The sequence below is a fragment of the Lissotriton vulgaris genome, unplaced genomic scaffold (genome assembly GCF_964263255.1).
Source record: "Lissotriton vulgaris unplaced genomic scaffold, aLisVul1.2 SCAFFOLD_3538, whole genome shotgun sequence".
Lineage (NCBI taxonomy): Eukaryota > Metazoa > Chordata > Amphibia > Caudata > Salamandridae > Lissotriton > Lissotriton vulgaris.
In genome coordinates this window covers 142,720-167,676 of record NW_028243220.1, presented here as the reverse complement: position 1 = coordinate 167,676, position 24,957 = coordinate 142,720, and the positions used below count along the sequence as shown (strand labels likewise).

General features: G+C 44.1%; 1 protein-coding gene across 3 annotated transcripts in view; it reads left to right on the top strand.

Annotated features, from left to right (window-relative positions):
* Positions 1 to 24,957, top strand: part of TFRC (transferrin receptor) — a 160,526-nt gene that overhangs the window by 24,154 nt on the left and 111,415 nt on the right. For all 3 annotated transcript variants that reach the window (XR_015303846.1, XM_086948533.1, XM_086948534.1), the window contains exons 2-5: positions 7,800 to 7,870; positions 10,089 to 10,296; positions 11,293 to 11,521; positions 20,482 to 20,622. Coding sequence is in view for 2 of the 3 variants with exons in the window: in XM_086948533.1 (XP_086804659.1) it covers positions 7,838 to 7,870; positions 10,089 to 10,296; positions 11,293 to 11,521; positions 20,482 to 20,622 (611 nt within the window). In the remaining variant the exon portion in view is untranslated. The remainder of the gene's footprint in view (positions 1 to 7,799; positions 7,871 to 10,088; positions 10,297 to 11,292; positions 11,522 to 20,481; positions 20,623 to 24,957) is intronic.

The following is a 24,957-nucleotide window of genomic DNA, read 5'->3' as shown; positions in this document are numbered from 1 at the left end:
TAGCACTCAAAAAGAAAACACTACACCCAAAAATGTGTGAAAATACGTGCTGCTTTATAAAAATAATATACTTTCTGTTCTCACAATATAATTAACTTAGAACATTTCAGGTCACTTTTAGTATCAGCAATTATATCTCTTAAACTGCTAAGCAATTAATCAATTAACTTGTCAGTACTCTTACACTCTATGATTCATAGTTCAGTACTTAATAATCAATCAGGTGAAATATTAATCCGCTAGAACCTTGGGAGAGAAAACTACAGCTCAATACAAGTACATGCAGATTTCATGGAATTATTAGAGAACTTTTCAGCAGTGTAACTGGCACTAAGAATCTGCATTAATAATATCTTCCATCACATTTAGGAGTCATGTACATCAGTAGTGCCACCTCCAGAGATGTTAACCTGCTTCAGTAGCTGTTTTCAATAAAACATTGCATCAGACTCCAGCATCACTATTCCGCATTCAATTCTGTAAATAACCTGAGATATATAGCTAGACCTCAGCATTAATTAACTTTGGCTTCCATAGAGTGCTCTTATTCCTCCTCTCCACAGCTGAGAACAATAACCAGAGTTAAGTTATCCCCAGTTACTCAGAACTCCCCAGGGGCCCCTCTTCCCTACTCCTTACTTTAGCGTGGGGACGATGCTGTCCCAGTCCCCACGCGTCACCGCTGCTTTAAGGCTCCTTCTGGCTTCAATGCCTCACTTTTTCTTCCTCCCGCCGTGCCAGCTGCTTACTTGAGGCTGGGGCGGAGGAACGACGGTGAGCACAACTCCCCCCTTCCTGCTCGCGTCAGCTCCTTTCCGAGGCACTCGAGCGGGGGCGGGGGGGGGGGTAAAGACGAAGCCACACACCTTGGCCTCTCCTCTGCTCCTCACCGGGAAGGATTTGCGCCCACTGCGCGGCGGTCAACTCGGCAGCACTTGACGATCCGGAGACGCTCCCTCGGCGCCTCTCCTCAGGGCAGACACTTCCTCACCGGGCATGCGCGGAAGCGCTCGCTCTTCTCCCGCCTCTCCCGGCGGCCGCTCCCAGGAAGGACGCTACTCGCCTGGACCTGCTCGGTTCTAGGCTCCTCCTGCGGGGGTGGCGATCTCAACAGCGGGCATGCGCGATGGCGCTTCTGAAGTGTGAGACAGTACTCTTCCAAGCAACGCGCCAGCAGCGCGGAAGGCACTCCGGGGATCCCGTCCACAGAGAGAAGCCTCTCAAGCTCAGTGGATCCCGGGGCAGGCGCTTCCCTTCACTAGGCGCTCCCGTGTCCAGCCAGCTGCATGAACAACCAGGACTTTCCAGGGGACAAGTCTTCCTCAGCACCCAGGAAGGTAGAGCTGTGCCAGTTCGTTTTCTTAACCTCAGCGCCCCCTCTGCAAGGTCCTTTTAGAGCTCAAATTGAGATAGGGGTTGGGATCTAGGGAAGAAGGTTATCCTTCCTGAGTCTCTTTCTGCTGGGCAGAGGACTGCGCACCGCAGCACTGCAGTCTCCTTCTCCTTGGACTACCCCTGTATAGTTTGGACAAGGGGCAAGCTAGGCGCCCAGGGTCTCCAGTAACCCTACACAGCGGGGTCAGGACAAATAACCCAAAAGGGGGATTTTGAGGTGACAACCCAAGGCAGCTTCCCTATCTAGGAGGTCAACCCTATGTCTAACCTCTCCCACCCTTAGCTACAGCCTGTCCTCCAGCTGACTTCCACAGGTAGACAAAATGGCTGCCCCGCATTCCGCCTTATATAGGCTGCCCTTCAGTGGTCCAGAATGGACCAGAAGGTTCTGGAATGCCCTATGTTAGGCTATGGCCAAGTTCTGTTTGTGGCAGTTGGTGGCCACCATTTTAGGTGGTGCCAACTTTCCTGTCAGAACAGGCCTCTGGGCCTGAGGTAAAAGATTATGAGGGGGAGAAAGAACACCTATCCCCCTGGCCAACACCTACAAAAAGTCAGACACAAAAATTAATAAGGGTATGAGGGGCAAAAAGGGGACAAAATAAATAAAAATTAGGAGGGACTTCGCCAAAAAGCCAGACAGGTCTAACACACACTTTCATGCTGAGTGAGAATATTTTGTGAAGGGAGAGTACTCAACAAGGAGAAAAGGGGACGCATGTTGTAGGTCTCTGCTTCCGAAGTGATCATTCTACAGAAGTGGAAAGAGGTTTATCCGGTCAAAGTCTGTGAGCTAGCACAGAGAGTATCTTCGTTGTTACCCTGGAAGACACCCAGGAAAGAATATGATCTGCATTCATCCACTCCCCCACGTGGTAGAATTTTTCTCGAAAGTGGCTGGGAACAGGCAATCCATTCTATTCTTGTGTGGACACTTGCCCCAAACAAAGTGGAGATCCAGTGCTGGAGAAGAAATGGCACTCTAGTAGGTCTTTTACATAACGAAAACACGCTAAAACAGAATTTGAAGCACAGAACTTAATCTGGTTTACATATTTATGGGGTAATTTAACTGATGGAGACCACCGGTACCAGATTTTTAACTTTTGTACATGGTCCAATTCCCTGGCTCTCTGCCATGGCTCTCCGACACAGGTGTTCTGCAGTTTAGAGCACTTGCACTGCCTCATCACATGGTGTCCTTGCTGGTGCAAACACTGCCCCCTATGTTACATCTGTGGTCACTGTCCTCACATCCATTTATACACACTTGCCGTATACTGTCTGCACATAACATGGGGCCTGCCCAGAGTTGTTGGTCTTGTTCTGCACACTTGAGCGGTTTGATTTCACTTGTGCCATGTTCCATGTGTCTGGACTAGGTGATGCATCTGAACTGTCTGTTGGAGTTGCTTATGCTCTTTCGGGGCCCTTGGATGGTCTTTATACCGTTCGTAAACGTAAAGATGAAATCTTGATTTCACACACCACTCTGGGCACTCTTCTTCTCCGTGAAACTCTTTTCCCAATTAAGGAATATGTTGCAATGATAGCTGTTTCTTTCTGGTTGGGGTGAAATCTACCAGACTACACAGCGATCTGCTTGTTTAAGGAATTCCTGTGGGTATTATGAAAGCTTCTATAGGAATGCATTCCGGCGTTTACTTACCATTGGCTTTGTGGTTGGCTACTCAAATTTTCTGGCTTTCTATTTGCTGGTTTCAGTTTGTTTTGGGCTTTCCAGCATGTCTTCGTCTTTCCTGTGAAGCAAAGCGTGTACTTTCACGACTACTCGCTTTCTGTAAGTGTGTAAACAGGCCTTTTAAACTTTGTTTTAATCTTGTCGTGTTTACTGTGCGTTTAAAGATGGGGGGGGGGGGGGGGGGGTGTCCTATGTCGGGCTCTGTTTTTCTCCGGAAGCTTGGTGCTTTCGTTCCTTTCTCTGAATTTACAATGAGGTGATTTTTGTAACAATTTTTCTGGTACTGGAAAAGCACGTTTGCCAGAACGAAATAAGTTATTTGCTGTCACTGGTTTTTGGGTAGCTGTGCTTGTTAAAGCAGTGAGTGTCCTGAATGTTGGCTTACGTTTTGTAAATGGTTCATTGATTACCTAACGGCACGGTATGTTTGGAGTGGATGTTTCAGTAGAACAGCGGGTTAGGCATCCGTGCTGAAGGGAGCCAGTGTGCTTTCATGTGACCAGTTATTCTCGCCCTGTCTCTTGAATCCCCTCTGCTGGCCTCCAGTTACCAGAGGCGTTGCATGTTCCATCTGACCAGAAGCCTCCGTTCCGTCAGCCAGGGTACTGACTAGTCTGCCGTTCGGGGTGGGGGTCGATCTTTTAATGTCTTGGCTCCTTCCTTTGGATTTTCTTCCGCGTTCATTTCTAAAATCTCATTTTCACCGCTCTCTCCATCTGATCTCTTACATGACCTTTAAACGCAAAGGCGGACAAACTCTGCTGGCATTGTGTAGTGGATTACCAACGGCAGCTGGATTTAGAGGTGCTGCAGGGTGCCTTCCACTCATTTTACTACTGCTGAAAGCGTGCAGTGTACTTTTTTTTGTGCAGATTGAAGTTTCCAAGTTGACTCTCTCAGGTGCTTTCTGCTTGGAGTGGAACATACTCCTGTATGCCTTCCGGCCATTTCCTTCCTCTCCTGCCCAAACGTTCTGGAATGAGCCAAAGTCATCCTAGTGGCCCGGATTAGGCCAGGAGTGTGTGGTGCCTGGAACTTCAGGCTATGAGCATTTTCCCTCTGATCCAGATGCTGATGTGGGAGGGTCTTCCGTTGCTGCTGTGAGACAGTCCTGCATCCGGCTTGCACAACTCTTACCTCCGTGCTTCTAGATTGAACGGTGACTGCTGCCTTTGACCTCCCTCCAGTGATAAAGGATCTCATCTTAGCTGCCAGATATCCATCCAAACCTTTACAGTAGGTGCTGGGGGAAGCGTCCACTGCAAATAGTTTGTGCTATCCTAATCCCAGCAAGGTTCTAGCTGTGGCCGCTGTTCCAAGCTTATTTGTCAGCCATGTAGGTTTTTCTAAGTTTACCAACTCATGGTAGTGATGAGCTTCTTGAAATGGTTAACCCACATGTTTACACTCAAACCATTGCGATGCCACAGTGGGACCTTATCCTGGTACTTAAATACTTGATCTGCACCCCATTTGAACCAGTGCACTGCTGTCTTGTGGATTTAGTCCGACCCTGAAAATAGTCTTATAGTGATAGCAGCCTGTCGCATGAGTGTATTCAGGGCATTGTCTGTCAAGCATCCATATACTACCTTTTTTTCCTCCAGACAAACTGGTGTTACGGACTAGTGTGGCATGCTTGCCAAAAACTGTGATGCCTTTTCATTTTGGTTATCACCCTTCGGCATTCCTTGCTCAACTTCATCCCTTGAAAGGGGGAGACTCCATCATTTGCCCATCAAACCTTTGAGCTTTTACATTTATTGCACCAAGGACCCTTGGGTGGACGAAAATATTTGTGAGGTTTGTAGGAGCAAAGCTGAGTAAGGTGGTGCAGAGAAGAACAAATTTCAAGTGGCTAGTCCTTTATAAAAAAAATCTGCTATGAACTGGCTAAGAATCTGCCCTCTGGGTTCTGGAGGTCCATTCCACCGGGGCAAGGCTGCTACTATTGCGTAGGTGCATGGATTGCCTGTCTTGGAAATCAATCCGGCTGCAATGTGTGCGTTAGGCCGCACATCCACTACTGCCTTGCTAGCCAGGTCCGGCGGAAGTAGCTCTTTGCCTGGTCAGTCCTGCAGGACTCTTTGGTCTGAGCCAGTCCATAGACCCACCACCTTGGGAGGTACTGCTTTGATATCTTTTCTCCAATATATCAATCCAAGAACAAGTTGCTTACCTTTTTGATAACTTTTCTTTCTGGTGGATCCTCTTTTCTAACACTTCCAACCTCCTTCGGTGGAATGGATTACTTCCTCTATTTAAGGGTGCCAATTTAGACATTTGTACACTTCTCTGATCAGTCAATGACTGCGTCAGACTGTGCTGAAAGTGTTCTTAAAGAAACTAATGCTTGTGTTCAATGGTGGCAGTTGTGCTGCTCCGGTGTCATTCCCGGAACTGGACTGAGTAAACATGGTGCCAACCGACACCATCTACAGCCGTGTAAAGAAATGGCTGAAAAAAAATTCTTCAAATCCAGTTTGGTGCCTGGAATGATTACTAGGTGAGCAATCTGTTAGATGGATAGAGGAGCCCTACCAAAGGTAAGTAACTTATTCTATTGGGATGTTTCATGTCTCTTGACAGATGAAACTAAAGCCACCTGCTTCTTATGGATAAGTTCACTGTGCAGGAAGACTTACTGGCCAGAAGACTGATGCTTCGTGCATCAAGGCAGGTACTGTACATGGTTTCGGTATCACGTGCTCTCCTGTAGTACTTTGCTGTAGATGAGGTTCTTCAAGTGACATTCCTTTTAGCATGGGTGGCTAGTGGCTACTGCTTGCGTCACACGACTGATGGTTGAAGGCAACTAATTGATAGTCGTGGGGTACAGGCCTTTTACTGCATACCAGGGTCTGCAGGCCCCCTAGTGACTTCCGGTCTGTTTGTATTGTATTTATATAGCGCTTACTACCCCTGATGAGACAACTCCATGCTTTTTGGACATGAAGTGGTTAACTTATACTTAATATTGCCGAGCTTAAACCTGAAAGCAGAAACGCAGTCCAGCCTCTTGTGAAAGCTTGGTGTAAAAGTGATGCAGCAACAGATTGTGTAAAGATGGACCTGCACCAAAGTGTAATAAAAACGTAGCTGAGCTAATTTACTTAAAAAAAAAAAATGAGCAGACTGCTTTCAGAGTCCCCTTGCGTCACATCCACTCCTCATACTAGTGCCTATGCGTTAATGCTGGCAGCGTCTGAATGTGAAAACACGTTCCAGCTTTTTATAGGAGGTTCGATGTACCAGGTTAAGCACATTGTTTTGGGACGACCCCCAAATTAACCAAGCAGCGTTGTGGGAGCGGGGTGGTCACAGGGAGGTTAAGTGGCACAGTGGTCCCAGGTAGAATGGTGATAAAATGAATGCCAGCAAAATAAAGCTGGGAGGGGTGGTTGAACCTTCGGGAAACGCAGTAACTCCGCAACAAGAAAGTGCACCAAAACAAAGACCGTAAAGCTAAAGGGTGGCTGTAATAGGCCAAAACTCCAGGGAAGGAGCAAGACCAGAAAAGGCGTAACATGTAAGGAAGCAAGCATTTGCGAGTGACGCTGACCTTAACCAATCGTCTGCAGTGGGTGGAATGAAAGCCCACATAGCCAATTCAGCATGTCTCCCCGACAGCGCATGCGATTTCTAGGCTCGACCTAAAAACCATGTATATCTTGTCTCGGCACATGCCGTTGTAACAGCAGGTTGCGTGTGTGGTATTTTGGGGGTGCAAGAGGCATGCGCCAGAAGTTTCTTCTCACGTCTGTTGTGACCAGTCCCTTCTCCGACTGACCCCCCCCCCCATGCCTGCAAGGCTGAAGCCACCAGCTCTCTTCGATGTAGTGCCATTGCTGGGGGACACCCCTGTGGCCCTACAGCTGCCTGCGCTCTGAGGCAGAGGATATTCTTATGCGAACTTTGCTCAAGCTGGCATCCCAAGCCGACCTCTGGCCTGTGTGGCTGAACAAGACCTTTCCAGGGCAGTAACTGGCATCCGGACACTGGAAGTGAATGATTCGGCCCTGTGGGGAACCATTCATGTATTCAAGCATTCATGCGGACCTGCACTGAACCCATTGCTTGTACTGCTGTGTGCGTGAATGCACACGTGCAGCCTCGGGGTAAGAGTGTTTCTACATGCAGTATGGATTCTACTCTGGCACCACCCAACTCTTAACGGAATAAACTAGATTTGGTGAAGTCTTGACATTACAGGCGCCATTCAATTGCCTAATGTTTTATTGTATACCTAGCTTTCTAACCCTACATTGATCGCCTAGACGTAATCCTTAACCGTTTTGACTCTTTATTTTTACACAGTGAAAAGTGCTTCTACATTGATTGGCCTGCGTGTGTCGATGGATGAGTGCTGAAGTTAGTACCTGGTATGAGTTATGTGGATGGGAGAATTAATTAATTCGGATTGGTGTTCATTTGTCGAACTTGGTGATTGTAACTGGGTCGAGTGACTTCGCCTCTGATGTGGGTCTCATTCCACCTGAATGTTTTATCTGACGAGACTACTGATTCTGCATATGCCAGTTCTCCTGAACTGGACTTTTATTTTAATCGGGTCATTTTCTAGTATCTCTGAGAGGCTTGTCGGAGCTGTCTCATGGAATGCATACATGGTTGTGGGTCTCGTTGGCAAGAGGACTTAGTTTATTTTGCTGATGACCATTTTATTTTTTTCCATTTTCTTTAGGTTGGCAAAGTTTCGGGCGAAGCAGTCATTTGGAAACTATGGACCAGGCTAGGTCAGCGATATCCAACATGGTGAGTCCGCAATCCTTCCACCACGTTATATAATTTTTAAAATCTTTATTTCAATCTATACTACTATTATAAAGAGAGAACACAAACCTTTGAGCCAGGTAAACTATAAAGGTAATGCACCAATCACTACACCCAATACACCATTTGAAAGGGGAGATGTGGCAGAAGGACATAGGCTATAGATATGTACACCATATACATTAAAAAAGCAAAAAGCCAAAAGTGGTAAAGTAGTCCCTTGGGGGCGTGGCCGTGGTTGTCTCAAACAACAAATGTGGGCGTTTACAGGGCCGTGCCAAGTGCAAATAACAAACATAGGCCAAGCGACTTCACAACACACTTACATATGCACACATAGAGCGGAAATGCGCTTTCACTGAATTTAGAACGCACAATATGCAGACATAGAGCGGAAATGCGCTTTCAATGAATTTCTAACAAACATTTGCAAATCCCAAAACATACAGCGGAAATGCGCTTTCAATGAATTTAAATTCACACATACAGCGAAGTAACACCAATATACAAAAACAGCAGAGGTGCGCGCTATAAGAAATATACACACATTCGATGCAGTTACCCAGCCAACATTGATGCCTTCGTATTAAAAACCGGGCGGGCCTTCCATCGACGAGGAGTGTCAAATGACGCCACACAGGGGGCAGGATTAATCGCATACTACACCAATCACAACGCACTAAAGAAAACACACACACGTCACAGGGGGGTAAACACGAACAAAAAAAGCTGACATTTCTTAACGGAGAAACGCAATCGACTGCGCATTCACGAGACTTTCCTCACATCTTGCGGACAAGATAAAATGCTTACAATAAGACATATGAATAACGAAAATAACACAACTGCCCATAATCACTCGAGCACTGCCAGGACTTCACCACACAATTGACAAAACGAAAGGGAAACTTCTTTGAAGGGATACAAAAATGAAAACACGGAAAGAGCCTTTGAAAGAAAAAAAAACATTAAACAGGTGACATGACACTTTCCTCACATCTTGCGGACAACATAAAACGTGGAAAACAATACATACGAATTAAAAAAATAACACAAGTGGGCCAAATCAGTTAAACAGGGCCAGGACTTGCACAGACAACTCTTCTGCGGGGCGGGCGGGGGCCCTGAAGCAGCCTTTTGCTCCCGGACAACGTCGGGACGGGCTGCTAGTTAGTACTAAACTGATAACTAGTTGTGCTGATTTTGCTTATTCTCCTGAATAATTCTAAAACAGGAGTGCAGAAGGTAGCCAGTTGAGTAGGAAGCGGATACGATGCAGCTACATGCTCTTAGTATTTCCGCATCCTTCCAAATGGGCTGCAGATGTGCAAATATTGGGATTTTGGACCATGCCCTCTCATGCCTTTAAATATGTCAATGAGCCGTTGAGTGGGCATGCCTGAAGTGCGCTGGGCTTATTTTGAGAAATGGCCACACTAGATCAGCTCTCCTTCAAGCTGTGTTTGCCAATAAACGTGTAGGAAACCTCAATCTGTGCTCCATGCCCTTCGCTTGTGTAGCCCTCTGTCTTGGATTTGATTACACACATATTCCGTGTTGTGCCAAGCATTTGCTTCAGTGTTTGCGCTCGAGTCTGTTTTACAGCAGCGTTTGTGTAAATCTTCTGCTGGTGGGAACATTTCCCCTGTAATTGAGGTTTATAGAGTTCTCTAGGTAGCAACAAAATAATCCTGCTTTAAGACTAGTTCTCTTCCGCACCCCCTCCCCCCATTACTAATCCACTTAATTGTATTTTGGGTAGATAGGAATGTGCACCGTGAAGCTGGCCTTCCATATTGGAAATTGTTCTTCAGTTTAATTATTCCTTCCTATGTGCCTCAAGATTTTGTTCTGAGTCGTACTTTGGGACACGCTTGGCTATTGCCAAAGTTCTCCTGTTGCTGCTTAGCAATGCCACCAAAACACTTTAGAGTGAGAATTTGGGTGTGAATGCCATGCAACCTGTCTCGTGGCAGTCAAACACTTGTATTGCACTGATTTGCCTGTAGCTGGTGTTGGACATTGTTTATCTGCTTTGGCGTGTCCACCACCATGAACTGGCCTGGTATGACATACGACTTTCCTTTTTAGAGGTGTTTTGTGCCTGATGAAGTGTATAAAGATTGGCTTAGGCACAAGTAACTGAACTGCTGCCGTATGTGATTGTTAATTTATTTTATTTGTATGTCTCTTAATTCAGTTTAGTGGGGAGCCACTGTCATACACCCGCTTCAGCTTGGCTCGACAAACGGATGGAGATAGTCACGTGGAACTGAAGATGGCTGAAGATGAAGAAAATAACCACACTATGAATGACCACACTCTGCACCACAAAACTGTACCACCCCGCACCAGGAGTCGGGCGTTTTGCTTTTTCTTCGTTGGAGCAGCCTTAATTTTCTTGATTGGTGAGAATCTGCAAAAGGCCTGTTATCCATACCAGTAGGTTTGTGTTTCGGTGTAGGACTTCTAAAGTGGTTGCTTAAGTCCACACAAATATCTGCTTGATCACCCCATTGTTTGGCTTTACTCTTGACTGCTTTGTAGCACATCCAGGCTTGCTTATTAGAAATGTTTTCTCTGCCATAGGTCTTCGGCGGATAACTTGCAGAACTGTACAGTGCATGTAACAGTAGTCCCTTTACACTATTAAAGCTTGGGTCCCATTTTCCTCCCCATTATGTTGCTCTCCAGCTAATGTTGCACTATACAAATATTATTTAATTAACAAAATCGCTTTCTATTTGTATGTGTCTGGTTCTTTTATCCGCTTTTCTTTGAACTATCTTGCAGTGTTGCCTTCATTTTTAGAGCTGGTTGTAGTATTTGAGGGTTGTACTGTATTTGTAGTTTAGGGTTGAAGAGAAATATATTTTAACATAACTGGATGTGTCTTTTGCAGCTGGCCTTAGTTTGATATCCATCAAGGATGTTAAGAGTTACACAATACAAGCAACCTCTGCTTTATCGGCTTGGTGTGGTTGATGGCTTTTTATCTTAATTTTCTATGGGGAAATACTTTCTCTTTCCATATCCTCCCAAGCCCAGTTTCTCATCCATATCCCTACCCCATAAACATTGAGGCCTTCTAGTAAAGGCACAACAAACGTTTTTACTGATGGTGTACAAAATAGCCAGAGGAATGGAAGCAAGAGGTGTGAAGGCTTATGACCTGTTGACAACTTGTGCTGTTTTGGCCAGTCTAGCTGTGGCTAGTCATGCAAATGGTTCTTAAGACTGGTACCGATCCACCTCTGAAATGCTGCTACAAACCTACACTTCTGCTCTTAGACAGAAGAGTGGACCAGACTGTCCTAGAACCATGTTTAGTTTGATGTCATTATAGCAAGGCCAAAACCCGTTTTCATATAGTACATGCTTTACTAACCACCTTCTCTCTGCAGGGTTTCTAATTGGATATTTAAGCTATCGTGGTCGAATGGTGGCAGCTCCGCAGTGTACTAATGGTGCAGCGCCTTGTTCATCCTCACCCAGCACAGACTCCATTATGAAACTCGAGGATGAGGAAGAGGTTGTGAAAGGGGACCCTGAACCACCCATGCTCTATTGGAGTGATCTAAAGAAAACGCTGTCTGATAGCCTGAAGACTGCCACCTTTCTGCCGAATATCAGGTATGGAAGAAACTGCCAGATGAAACATATGTACTGAAAACATTTTTCTTGTAAACCATATCAAACTGAACCATTCTACATATAGATAATTAGGTTTTCCTGATTTTATAGAAAGCCATTGAGTATATCTCTTGTGATGTAATATGTGTTTTAAGAAAGTTTTGTTAATTATACATGTTTTTTTTCGAGGTGCTCCAAAGTCCGCAAATTGAGCTTGGTGAATGATATATGGATCATGAGCCTTCAAGAGTACACCGTGGGTGTGCGTGTTCCATTTAAAGTTTCTGCAGCTTTGGCATCTTCTATCTATTAATGTGTTAAAGCTTAAAGTTATTTCCTAGCAAGGATTTCCATACAAGTGAACTTGTCGAAGATCTAGCATTAAAGAGTGGGTCGGATACCGTTCCTTGTAGTGGCCCAGCCATAACTGTGTATTTCTGCTATTATGCAGCACTGACCATGTAGTCTGTGGGTCATGAAAACTAATCTTAATCCGGTTTGGAGATGCTCTGGGACTACCCCACACCTGTTCTTGATGGCAAAAATTAACGCCAAGTAAAAAGAATGTGAAAATAGACAACCACTTAAAAAAAATGGTCTGAGGCTGCCTTACAGTTAAAAGTACTATATGTCGAGTCTGGGCTGCGGGCCACTAATGGAAGAACATTATCAGATAAGCAGGGTGCCCCTACCTTCTCTAACGGAACTACACATAGTCGTATTGATTACATCTTGACTAACAAAGAGAATTGGGCTAATGTTCTTGACATGTGGATCGAGTCAAGGGTGGAAAGTGACCATGACCCATTGATTTTAACTTTGAAATTGTTTGATCTGATGACAAAAGAGGAAGAGAGGGAAAATGTTCAAATAAATCTCTCAAACGATCAAAGACACATCAGATGGGCAACTTGTGTAGCCAATGAGGAAAGCATAATAGCTATGAGGGATTTAACAACCCAGGCCATCCAAGAAGTTCGGGGTATAACTGACAAAAATACCCCGATAGCTGAAATTAGCAGGATCCATGATGAATTTTTTAACAAGTTAAAACCGTTTTTTGTTAAGAAAGCTAAGAAGAAGCCACGTAGACCAATAAGAAAGGAGGATCAGTGGTATGATAAAACCTGTAGGACTGCCTATAGGCTCCTGTCAGATGCAGTAAAAACTAGAGATAAAACCAAGATAAGGGAGGCCCGAGTTATGTATAAAAAAGTGCAAATTAGTGCAAAAAGGGATTGGGAGGAAGGCTACTGAAGGGATCTCCTCGAAGCCAGTAGGGAAAGATCCATGACACCCTTCTGGAATATTGTTAAATGGGGAAGGGGGGCAAATAGAGGAGAACCCATGAATCATGTGTCACCAGAAGCCTGGGTATCCCATTATGCTACTCAGTTTGCCGCTGAGGATGAAGGTGAAGAGGAGTGTCTAGCCCTAGGAGATACTTTAACGAGCCCCTTACTCTTCTCCAAAGATGATGTCCTAAAAACTCTGAACAATATACCTAAAGCCAGAGCTCCGGGCTTATACTTTATCCCTGCAGACTTGTTTATGCACGACAAGGACCTATGGGCCACTTATATCCAGCTGTTAGCCAATGCTATAGCAAAGGGCTCGCCTATCCCTGAGACCTGGAAAGGAGCCGAGATTATCCCCATCTTTAAAAAGGGGGCATGCTCGGATCCAGGCAACTATAGGCCTATCAGCCTGATTGCATGTATACAAAAAGTAGTGGCAAGGTTATTATTACAGCGAATACATGGGTGGATAGATGACCACGACATACTATCACCCCTGCAGGCTGGTTTTCGCAGCCATACCAGCACCATTGACTTAGATTTGTTTTATTGTACTGCCGCACAGTTTTACTAGGGGGCGGGATGCTTTTTGCGGCTTTTGTTGATTTAAAATCAGCTTTTGATTTAGTTCCCCGCCATAAGTTGTGGAATATCCTACATGATCAGGGTATCCCAAAAGAAATCCTGTCCCTACTGATTAGAATGCATGAAAATAATTTTGCACAAGTACGGTGGAATCAGCAGGGTAGTGCCACTGAGAAGTTCCCCATTGCGAGGGGAGTACGCCAAGGATGCGTACTCGCACCAACGCTTTTTTCGTTATACATCAACAGGGTGATCAGTTATTTTGAACATCAGCCCACTGATGCCCCAAGGTTGGCAGGAAGACTGATCCCCCTGTTGATGTTTGCGGACGATACCCTGCTGATATCAAAGACCCAGCAGGGACTCCAAAGGGCCATTAGGGTTTTTGAAGCATTTTGCACTGACCATGGACTTGTAATTAATACAAGCAAAACAAAATTTATGGTTATGCACAAGCGGAAACATATTCGAGGTAGAGTTACTATGGATGGGGTCCAGCTTGAACAGACCCAGGTCTTTAAGTACCTCGGTATTAATTTGTCCTACAATCTAGATTGGAAACAGCACACAAATGAGCTAGATACAAAACATGCACAACTCGCAGGAGTCCTCACAAAGGAGCTTTTTTCATATCATACCAAACCAATTAGACCTGTCCTAAAAATTTATAATGCTAAGGTTGGAGCAGCAGTTCTTTACGGAGCTGAACTCTGGGGGTCCAGTAATCTTACCAAGTTGACGGTAGCACAGAACAAATTTCTCCGCAACATTACTGGTTTACCGATGTCGACCCCACTGATACCTTTAAACTATGATTTAGGATTTTATAGTTTTAGGGACATGGCCAGGTACAGAATCGTGGCCTACTGGAGAAGGTTATGGGTAACCCCAGAACTCTCCCAGTATGCCCAAGGCTTCCTAGAGGTGAGAACCCTGGATATTGGCTGTAAGATAGTCTGGATGAAAGAGGTTAAACTTTTATATAGGGCACTGGGTTTATCCTAATTGTGGGATGATCCCCTAAATAATGTATTTCCACCTAAAAAGACACTCCGTGAACTTTATTGGAGCATGTTACAGATTAAGTGTTTTAGGAATCATATTGACCGCTCCTTTACATACGATTACTTGGAGCTCAAGCACTCACCGGCCCTCGAATCCTATTGGGATTGGATCACGGTCCCAGGGGACCGGAAGAGGTACCATCAGTTGAGGGTGGGGACACTACCTCTAAATGCCCTAATGCTGAAATGGAATAAGGTACAAACTCCAAGGTGCCCCTTTTGTCCGGATCATAATGAAAACATCGGACATGTGTTGCTTGCCTGTCCTGAATATAGAATGCCCAGACGCTCATGGCTTAAACCAATTTGCATTCAGTTAGGTTTAAGAACGGCAAACGAGGCTGTTAGGATCTGAAGAACAGATACCTCTCAGCCCGTTGTTATAGCTATGGCAAAATTTCTCCACTGGATGTGGATAATTCGAGCACGTAAAATGTGTCTGGAATAAATTTAGGATTGTTATTGTCTGTCGTACTGTCTGCGATTATTTGAACTGCTAATCAGTATATTTTAATGATAAACTATGCAAACCATACAAGAAATTGTTACTTTCTTTTCTTACCCTTCTTTTTGGCATTAATGAACTTAGCTTTCTAAATTTTACCGTTTTTGGTATTTTAATAGATATTTTAAGATCATGTAAAGATGTAAATAGGATATTTTAAGATTATGTAAAAATGTAAATAGGATGAGATAGGAAGACGTTTTTATTTTGTTTATTTATTGTATTAACTCACTGTGGATCCTGTATACTTGTGGGGCTGGGGGGAGGGGGTGGGACAAAAACAACAAATTTTTTGTAAAATGTCTTTTATGATTGAAACATATCGAATAAAAACTAATTAAAGTGAAGTGACAACCACTTAGTCACTGACGCCGATGGCTAAAATTAACTTTGTGCCCATTGCTGCACGGCCTAGGGAACCCTGGAACCGCTAGGTAATTGCAAACTGCATCTGGAACTTCTGGAGCTCACTGCAGTCGAAGGACCTTTTGCAACCTCTGTTGGGCCTTTTAGTTTTCAATGGTTGTGCCGTTTTGAATAGTGCAGTTGGAGCATGGATGGACCACTGACCACTTTGAAAAAGCAGCGTCTGAGAAGAGATTGATGCGCCCACCTGTGTAACCACTAAAAGTGGGTAAGGCCTCTCTGCGAAGGTAAACTGGCGTGCCTTGGAAAGCCTTGCTAGGCTACAGGGGTGCCACAGGCTGCTGAGACACGAAAAAGTGCCGCGCTTTCAAGGGAAAGGAGTGTTTCAGAGGCGCCTGCTTCCGATCAGCACTGCGGACTAGGTGGTACTTGGCATCTTAATGTAAGCTGCCAAGCGACGGGTAAACCAGCTTATACTATCCTCCTTTCCATTTGTGGTTTTCCAGGGCTGGGCTTGGAGAAGAAGCAGTGCTCTTGTGTTATGGCATGCTTGTCTCGTCACAGTGGTTCTTCATATCGGCAGCCTAATTCTTGAGGGATAATGGTCACTTTTTGACCGTGCGTTTTTTGTGAGAGCAAAGTCCTGTAAGGTTGAGCACGATGTTGGTACTTTCATTCCAGACTTTACCAATTTTAATTTAGGATCTATCTGGGGATTCCTTAAACTCCAACCGGGAGGATGTGCACCTGAGCGCTAAATAGGAAGAAGTAGTATAAGTTGCCTCGTTGTCCACCGATATAGCAAGGATGCGGTCTCCTCTGCCCTGATTGTGATAGTCTGCAGGCCCCAGAGTGTATGGACCTTACTTGAAGTCACTGAGTAATTCTAAACTTTCAATTTTGAAGCATTTCAGGCACCTTTCACTCTGGCATGTTTGCTGTTGGTACAACCCTACTAAGAGCCTCTGATTTCAGAAGGGGTTGCGTTTCTTTTCTCCAACATCAATGTGTTGTAGCCCAACGTCTGGCGAAAGGTTGAGACCAAAGACCTGTATACTGACAGTTCTCCATCATTGTATCTTTCATGGGGTCACATGCTTGAGTTCTTTTCTGTTGCCATGCTGGGAACCCTCTTTCAGTTAGCAGTGTACCATGCATTACACTGTTTGAAAGAGCCACAGACTACATAAAGCCAGACTACCTTGACATGTGAGCCGGACTTCAGCCAATCTGGCACCTCGACCCATAGCGGTCTTCTCCTCTCAGAGGCTTCCAACTGTCCAGTGTTCTACAGCAAGTTCAGTCATGGCGTGTCCCTTGAACATCACATTTACCTAGATTTTGAAGCTTAACTTCAACTCTGCTTTCTAGCAGCAAAGTGTTCAACCTCTGAGTTGTCCCCACCCGCCCTCCCATTTCAAGCCTTGAAGGCATAAGCCAAATGTATGTGTAAGGCTTTTTAAAACCTGTGGAAAGAGTAAAGTTCCGTGGCTCCTCCTGCCAAAGCAGCTTCCTGCACGGATGACCTGTGTAACGATTCTTCAAAGGCATTGAAAGACTGGTAGAGCAGGCTGACTCTAGAGATCCTTAAAGGGAAGGAGGGAGCATCCACATCTGGTGTGCAAGGATGGGCAAAAAAACTGTGACTGAAGTCTAAAGCCAGGACTCCCTGTCTGGGTAAGGGACTCTGACTGCTGTTGAGAGGCAGACCTCTACATTGAGAAGTGGGCCCAAGGAAAGCGAGCCTCTCGGGAAACACTCTCAAAATGAAAGGTCCCTGTCTCAAATCTTAAGTTCACACATAAGAGATAGAAAACATTCTTCATTGATGGTTCTGTTTGAATATGCTGATGAGTAGGTTGGCTCAAATGACAACTGCTTGGCAGATATGATGTTCATAACCACTGCAGGTTAAATTCCACAGTTGAAGTACTATACTTTAATAAGGGCATACTTGCAACTGTCTGTTACAGAGAATCCAACCTTAAACACACCCCCCCCCCCCTCCCCTCCAAAAAATAAAACCCAGTATTTTTTTTCAGCGCCAACTCCAACCGTTTCTTTTGGAGTCTTAGGCATTGGGAATTTCATCTTTGCCTACAATTACAGCACTTCAATCAATCAGAGGGTCTCAAGGTGCTTGGGGAGGGGGGGTCTGCTACTGCTCGAACAGCAGGTCTTGAGCTGCTTCCTGAAGGCGAGGTGGTCCTGGGTCAGGCAGAGGTGGGTCGGGAGGGAGTTCCAGGTCCTGGCGGCGAGGTAGGATATGAACCTTCCCCCCCTGTGGTGGCTCTTCATATGCGGGGGACGGCGGCGAGGGCGTGGCCAGTCGATCAAAGCTGGCTTTCGGGAGCGTAGAAGTTGAGGCGGCTGTTGAGGTATCCTGGGCCTTGGTTGTGAAGGGCTTTGTGTGCGTGGGTGAGGAGACGGAATGTGATTCTCTTGTTGACCGGTAGCCAATGCAGGTCTCTCAGGTGTCCGGAGATGTGGTTGCGACGGGGGATGTCCAGGAGGAGTCGTGCTGAGGCGGTCTGGATCCGCTGGAGTCTCTTCTGGAGTTTGGCGGTGGTGCCGGCGTAGAGGGAGGGATCTTAGTAGATGTAGATGTTGGCGTTGTAGTTTAGCTGCTGATTCCAAAATGGGATCTGGATAGCCCCTCTTGGACCTTAATTGTTTCCTATAATCGACATTAAGACTTTGAGATCCGCATTCTTTGATAGGTATAAACAAAAATTGTTTTTGATATGTATATATTTATTTTGATATGCAGTATTTATCTGTCAATTAAGAAATGATCACACAGTAATTGAGGCACAGTACCGTCGTCTTACACGTTGTATATAATCTCTTTCCGTGAGGATATCACTTTAAATTCCATTGTAAACATGGACGTAGATTCAGTCACGTGATCGGAAGGGGTACATAGAGTAGTAAGCCGAGGTAGCGCTAGAGCGACGCACGCCAGAGTAGCGAGGGTAGACGAGCAGAACCACACACCGGGTAAGAACACGGGTTCAGAATATAAAACAAGTCAGCGCGTAACGCAGTTTTAAAATATTGAGAAACTTACGTTCTACCGTTTTTTGATTTTGCAGTGTTGAACCGTTAGGAGAAAGCTCTACGGTTAGTGAGATCTATGTAACATTGTGATTATGGGCACAAAGTGCAACTAGTGCACGGTCTTTCCGGTCAATAAGAACAAGCGGGTTTACAAGGTTAAAACATCAAGTGAGACACTTCAGAATAATGTAATGAATATGCAACCACGGGTTATAAGGTGCAAATAAGCGCATGAGTACACGAGCCACAAACAATATGTATATCGAGATAATGCATACATGTACTAAATTTAGTTTTAGATTGTTGGGTAAAAATAGACATCAGTACTTAAACATATGTATTATGATTTCAGATGTATAATCCCCTGATGAAGAGGGTAATGCTTGAAATGCATTGGGAATAATTACAAGCATGTTAAAGTCAATGATTGAAATATAAGCTATATGGATGAAAGACTCGCTACAATAATTAAGTTTGAAATGAATAAAATTCACAAACTGATATTTACACGCATGGAGTAAAATTTGTACGAAAATCAAAAGGAGTGCAAGGAAGGAGTGGGTCCTGTGAACGCAGAACGCATATGTAGGCATTTGCTGGTGTCAGATTTCATATATAACGTATTGTATATACGTTTGTGCACATACATTTTAGTCTTGTACATATAGTACTTGATCTTTAATTAGTCTTCACTAGCTCCATCCTCTCCCATAATGGTTGGAAAAAATGAACAATCTATCAATGGAGAATTCACTCCGTCTCAACATGACTGCAGCATCAAACCACTTCTTTGAGGACAAACAAGTTGTAGAGTCTGAGCCCAACACTAGATTGCAGGAGTGTGCATAGCATGTAAATCTGCAACATTAGACGCTACAAGTAGATGCTTACAAAGTAACCTACTTCTAGTAATCCGAAACACATTTTCTTCCTCCTTTCAGAATCTTGAACCTATACACAACTGTTGCCCATTCCAAAGTCCAAGCATGGTTCTCTGGAGCACATGGGTCACAACAGTCCTCCTGTGCTGTAAAAGGAATTATCAACCAATACAAGGCCAATAGGGGGGGGGGGGGGGGGGGATCGGATCGGATCGAGGGGGATCCGGGGGGGCCCAAATCACAGAATGCAACAGTCCCGCTCTCTGCCGATGTGTAGCAGGCAGGTGGCAGGACAAGGTGGAATTTAGGCGATTGGACTGGGAGCCAGCAAAACTACATCCTGTTGGCAATCTAGCTATGCCCTGAATCCCCATTTATAAAGTTGAGCAGTAACTTGATGGAATGAAGTTTCAAGCATTCTTCATTCCTTGCTCACTCCTCCCGAGATCATATGCATTTTCATGTCCGCATTGCTATTCCATGCATTTTTCCCTCTACCTTTACAGATTACTGTCGGTGTCTATTAGCAACGGTCTCTTGATGGATAAGGTACAGGTAGTTAGTTATGTGTAACATCAGTTTCCTATTGAGTGTATTTTTGGAAATTAATGCATAACCCTTCCTAGTCCCAGGTGGGACTACAAAAATGGAGGCAGAGTTGATGTAAAATTTTGCGTCTTTGGCAGACCATCTGAAGTAATTGCTAGATTAGTGTTTACCGTGCTGCTCTGCCGGATTTGTGGAGTTTAAATGGTAGCCTTTTGTAGCATTGTCTATTTCCAATAGGTTAGTGATGGTCCTACATCGAGAAGCGTGCTGGGTGTATTCTGATATTGGGGATGTTTCAGCACCCCGCATGCACATGAGTATTCTGTATTGAATGACAGATGCCTTGCACCTGATAACAGTGCTGGAATGATTGCAGCTGCACCACCTGATTAGCTTTGTAAAACTCAATAAAAAGGCTTAAAGTTAGTTATGGTCCTTTAAAAAACCTGTGTATTTTCTGAATGGCAGTCCTTGTTTTGCTGGTGAGGTATAGGGTGCTGCTGATGGTGTCGGAATGTAGGGGGTATTTTATTTAAGTTCTTTCAAATGCGTGGCGATCAAACTTGTGCAGTTTGCTTGCACTTTCTATTATGATTTCCACATGTGAAATGTTAAACAATTAATTGAGACACATTTTTCTTTTACCTTTCAGGAAAGTTTCTAGTTCAGCCCATGAAGCAGGATCCCAGCAGGATGAAGATCTTGCTTCATATATTCACGATCAGTTTACCCAGTTCTCTATGGATAAAGTCTGGTATGATGAACATTACGTCGCACTCCAGAGTGCTGGCAGGTAAGCTTGATGAGCTGCTCTAACCGCATGTGCGAAGTATTGTCATGCTCTGCTTTTAAACAACCAGAAGGTTTGAAGCACTGTACTCTTGTAGCCTGACTTTGTGCCGGCTGCTGTAGTAAGACCCTAAACTGTTTTCAAATTCCCTTTTGTCGGACCTCCATTTCGTCCGATCGTGTCACACCGTCAATTCTATCCATGAACCGGTGGGCAAACTCATTGACAGGCATTTACAACCATTATTATTATTATTATTATTATTATTATTAATGACATTTGTTAAGCGCATGGTTGCACAAGGAACAGTGCGTCCCCGTCCAAAAGATACCCACCTACATTCAAGATACTACGCATTTCTTGAATATTTTGGAAGAACACAAAACCTCATTGACGCCAATACATTATACACCTCCATCCCTCACAATCTGGGTCTAACAGCGATTGAGAATGCACTGCTTAACAGCAATAAGGAAGAAAATCTGAAATTATTACTGATGGAACTAATGCACTTTACGCTGTTTCACAGCTACTTTCAATGGGCAAATCAATTTTACGCTCAGTGTTCAGGTACATCCATGGGAAATTGTGTGGCTCCATCGTACGCTAATATTTTCATGCACCAATTTGTAACCGAATACATACTAACCAGTACAGAATGGCAAGACAACCTCATCCTATATAAACGTTATATCGATTTATATTTTCAACTTATGGAAGGGATCAACCGTTGAGTTACAAACAGCAATTCAAAATCTTAACTATGTCCATGACCGAATCCAATTCACATCCAACATCAGTGACACACAGCTATCTTTCCTGGATGTCCTGTTCACCAATAACCAGGGCATATTACAAACCAGCGTATATCCGAAACCAACCGACAAACCACCTTCTTCATTTCCACAGTTTCCATCCTCCATCACTGAAAAAACATTTAACATTTTCCCAATTACTTCGAATCAAGCAAATCGCCTCCTCTCGAAACCTATGAAGAACACAAAATTACCACCATTAAAAAATTCAAAGACCGAGGGTATCCTGAAACCACGTTGCATCAGGCCATTGATAGAGCACAGGAAATGAACCGAGATCAACTGCTACGACCATTTCATGCTAAGGATGAACAGTGGGCTGTATTTGTATCCAAATACTCCACCAGAAGTCAATACATCAAAAAAGTAATTCTAAAATATTGGCCATTACTAACATCAGAGGAAGACTTTAATGGCATATTTTCATTAAACCCAAGATTTGCCTATGAAAGAACCAAAAACATTAAGGAACTATTTAACTGCAGGATTACTGCTCCCGCGAAATAATTCAGAGAAACGTTACCATGCCTTTAACTGTGGGGATTGCAATTCTATTATTAAAGGCAATGAAATCGCTCTCCCACTAAATGGAACCAAAATCAAACTCCATACAAATGGAACATGTGATACACCAAATTGGTGCTATGTTAAAATGCCTGTGTGGCCGAATATACGTGGGAAAAACAGCAAAAGTCAAAACACGAATAGTTGAACACAAAAGTAACATCCGTTTAAAATCCACAGTGGCCACCCATTTTAATGAACACAATCACAACCCCAGTCAACTACGATATTGCATCTTAGAGATGGTACCAATATTTCCCGGAAGAGACCATGCCCAGTATCTACTTAAAAAAGAACTATATTGGATACACCGGTTGTCATCGGTACAGCCTAAAGGACTTAACGAACGTTTGGAATTTAGTTGCCACCTATAAACTAATTTTGAAGCTATGTAGTCAATGTATCGTAGAGTAATTTGTTCTCATTTAATTGTGTTCATAATCCCGTTTTTAGCTTTAATGGTGTTCACTTTTATGCCTTTACCATTTTCACCCTTTTTCCCTTTTGGTATTTTTGTTCTAACATATGACTTCACATTTCAATTTCTGACAAAGTTTTCGCCTAAAAAAATCCGATCTCTGTAGCTACAGCCCTTCTGACCACTTTTCCGCCTATCGGAAAGGTTTATGCATCTCACCGGTCACGTGACCGCACATCAATCCAATTAGAATCCACCACACATGTCCGAGTCTCTTACATTACGGGGATGGCCGATTTACACTCCGTGATTACACATTCGAGCGGAGAGGATCAAACGCCATATCTTCAAGAACACGCGGTAAGCACCAAAGCCGTTCTACGTGTTGAAACACCCGACTTCTGCAATCAGGTCATTTTCATTGTATCAGTCTTCTCATGTTTTTAAATTTTTTATGGATGCCAGCTACGACCGCCAGATGGCATTGACCGTATTCTAACGCTACAGGTCAGACCCAAGGGATTCACTTGGCTTACACTTCACGCATACGCATGAGTCACACGTTTTTGTTAATAGCAACTAGTCTTGTTTACACGTATTCGGGTGCACCCAGTCGGAATAACAATGTCGTCATTTTGCACCATTTTTATTGGATCGGTCACCTTTTCTTCAATCTTTCCATCAATCTTTCCCTTTTGAGATGCATTTGCCAACTAAAAACCAGCCCGATATTCGTTCTTTGCATGATAAAATCGATAAACATGACTTATTGCATGGTGTTAATTTCCAATTATAATCATGTGTACTTGTACATATTAAATGTGTGCCTCACTTGGTTGCTTTCAGAATCCAGTCCCTTGACGAAGGGCGAACGCCTGAAATGCATTGGGCTGACCAGAGTGAATACATTATGAATGAATAATGTGGAACATTTGAATATTATTGAAAAAGAAAAAAAAGAGAGAATAAAAAGATTACAGACGAATTCATCCCAAGAAGTTTTTATTAAAGTAATCAAAGAACGCGTTCTTCTGAGTGCACTGAAGGGACGCTGCTCCCGAGGGCAACAGCGCTAATCACGCATGTCCATAGAATTATGCACATAGAGCTATTGTCCATATGATGAACTTCCAAAACACTGTATTTAGTCAGTTGTGCAGTCTGAGGGACTTAATTGTACGTCTAACTATTGGCTTTCAATTTAAGGCTCCTTGAGTTTCCAGTTGCCATGATGCTTTGTACTGGCTGCTATGAGTTACTTTTTTGAAATTTGTTTTTTTTTTCCATACTTTTTCTCCTCTTGTGAGAGAAGGACTTCTGAAACCTGGATTGTTGACACATATTTTTCTAATGGTTTTCTTTTGGAAACTTATTTCTTTTATAGTGTTACTCAGCATCTCGAGCTGCCATCTATGAAGTTAACCTGTTTACTTCAGTTTCCACCTATTTTGTCCATAAGAATACCTTTTGTAGTCAAGAAGTGCCCTCCCTGTGGCAGACAATGCTGCTTCAGTCCTTCGCAAGGTTTGTGTGGGTGCAGCATTTCCAGCACCCCCCAAAAAATGTGTTCTGTTCTGAAGAACTATCCTGAAACATGTGTCTAGAGATGCACAGCACTGGCTGCACCAACAACTGTGAAAAACGAAAACCTGACACTTAAAGATTACATTTCCTGCATTTACTGTGATGCATCGGGGCAAATTGAGTGCTGGGATGTGAGGCTGTGTGCACCCACCCTCCTCGGGTTTGTATGGGGGTGTTTACAGTCACTCCAATCAATCAGTGATTGTGAGTTCTGTCAAAGAGTATCCAAAAGGACTGAGAAAGCATCATATTTGGAAGGGAAGGATGTTGACATCTGGGTAAAAGAAAGAGGGCTGAGAAATAAGTCAGCCAGTCCTTCCTCAAGATGCCTGCACTGTAGGGGAAGATCTAAGGAAAGGAGGAAGAAAGATGAGCAACATAACATCCCTCCCAATCAACGTCTAAGATCTGTGAGTCTACTGTCTCCGTAGCAAAGTCCTCCCAATTCTCTGGATCGTCCACGCCTTCCACAATCCTCCCCCGCCATGGTGGGACTCCATCTTTTAATGCCGAAGCTCACTCTGAGATTTTCAGCGTTTCCGTAATCGCCCATCTCCATAAAGGCACTTTCTGAAGACCATACACCCTTTGAGGTGCACCATGGTTTATAAGATCTATTGCAGGTTCCATTGGTTCTGCTTAGTCTGCCGCATCCTCCTTGGCTTTGCACTATACCACTCCTGGAAACATTTGCCTTTTCCAAAACCAGGAATGGTTTTATGGTAACCAATTGTGTCTCCAGGTGTCTTTGGAGGTATGGCCTATTTCTCCAATGCTGAAGAAACTCAATCTTCAAATATTAGCAGCCCTCATAGTCCAAAAAGGCAGGGAAGGTCCACATCATGCTCTCTATCCAGTGATAGATTTTTGACCTCTCCGGAGCAGGATTTCACCTGTGGATGATCTTCTTGTGAGGTGAGTGAATAGTCGGACGTTTGTGGAGCTTTCATCTGAATG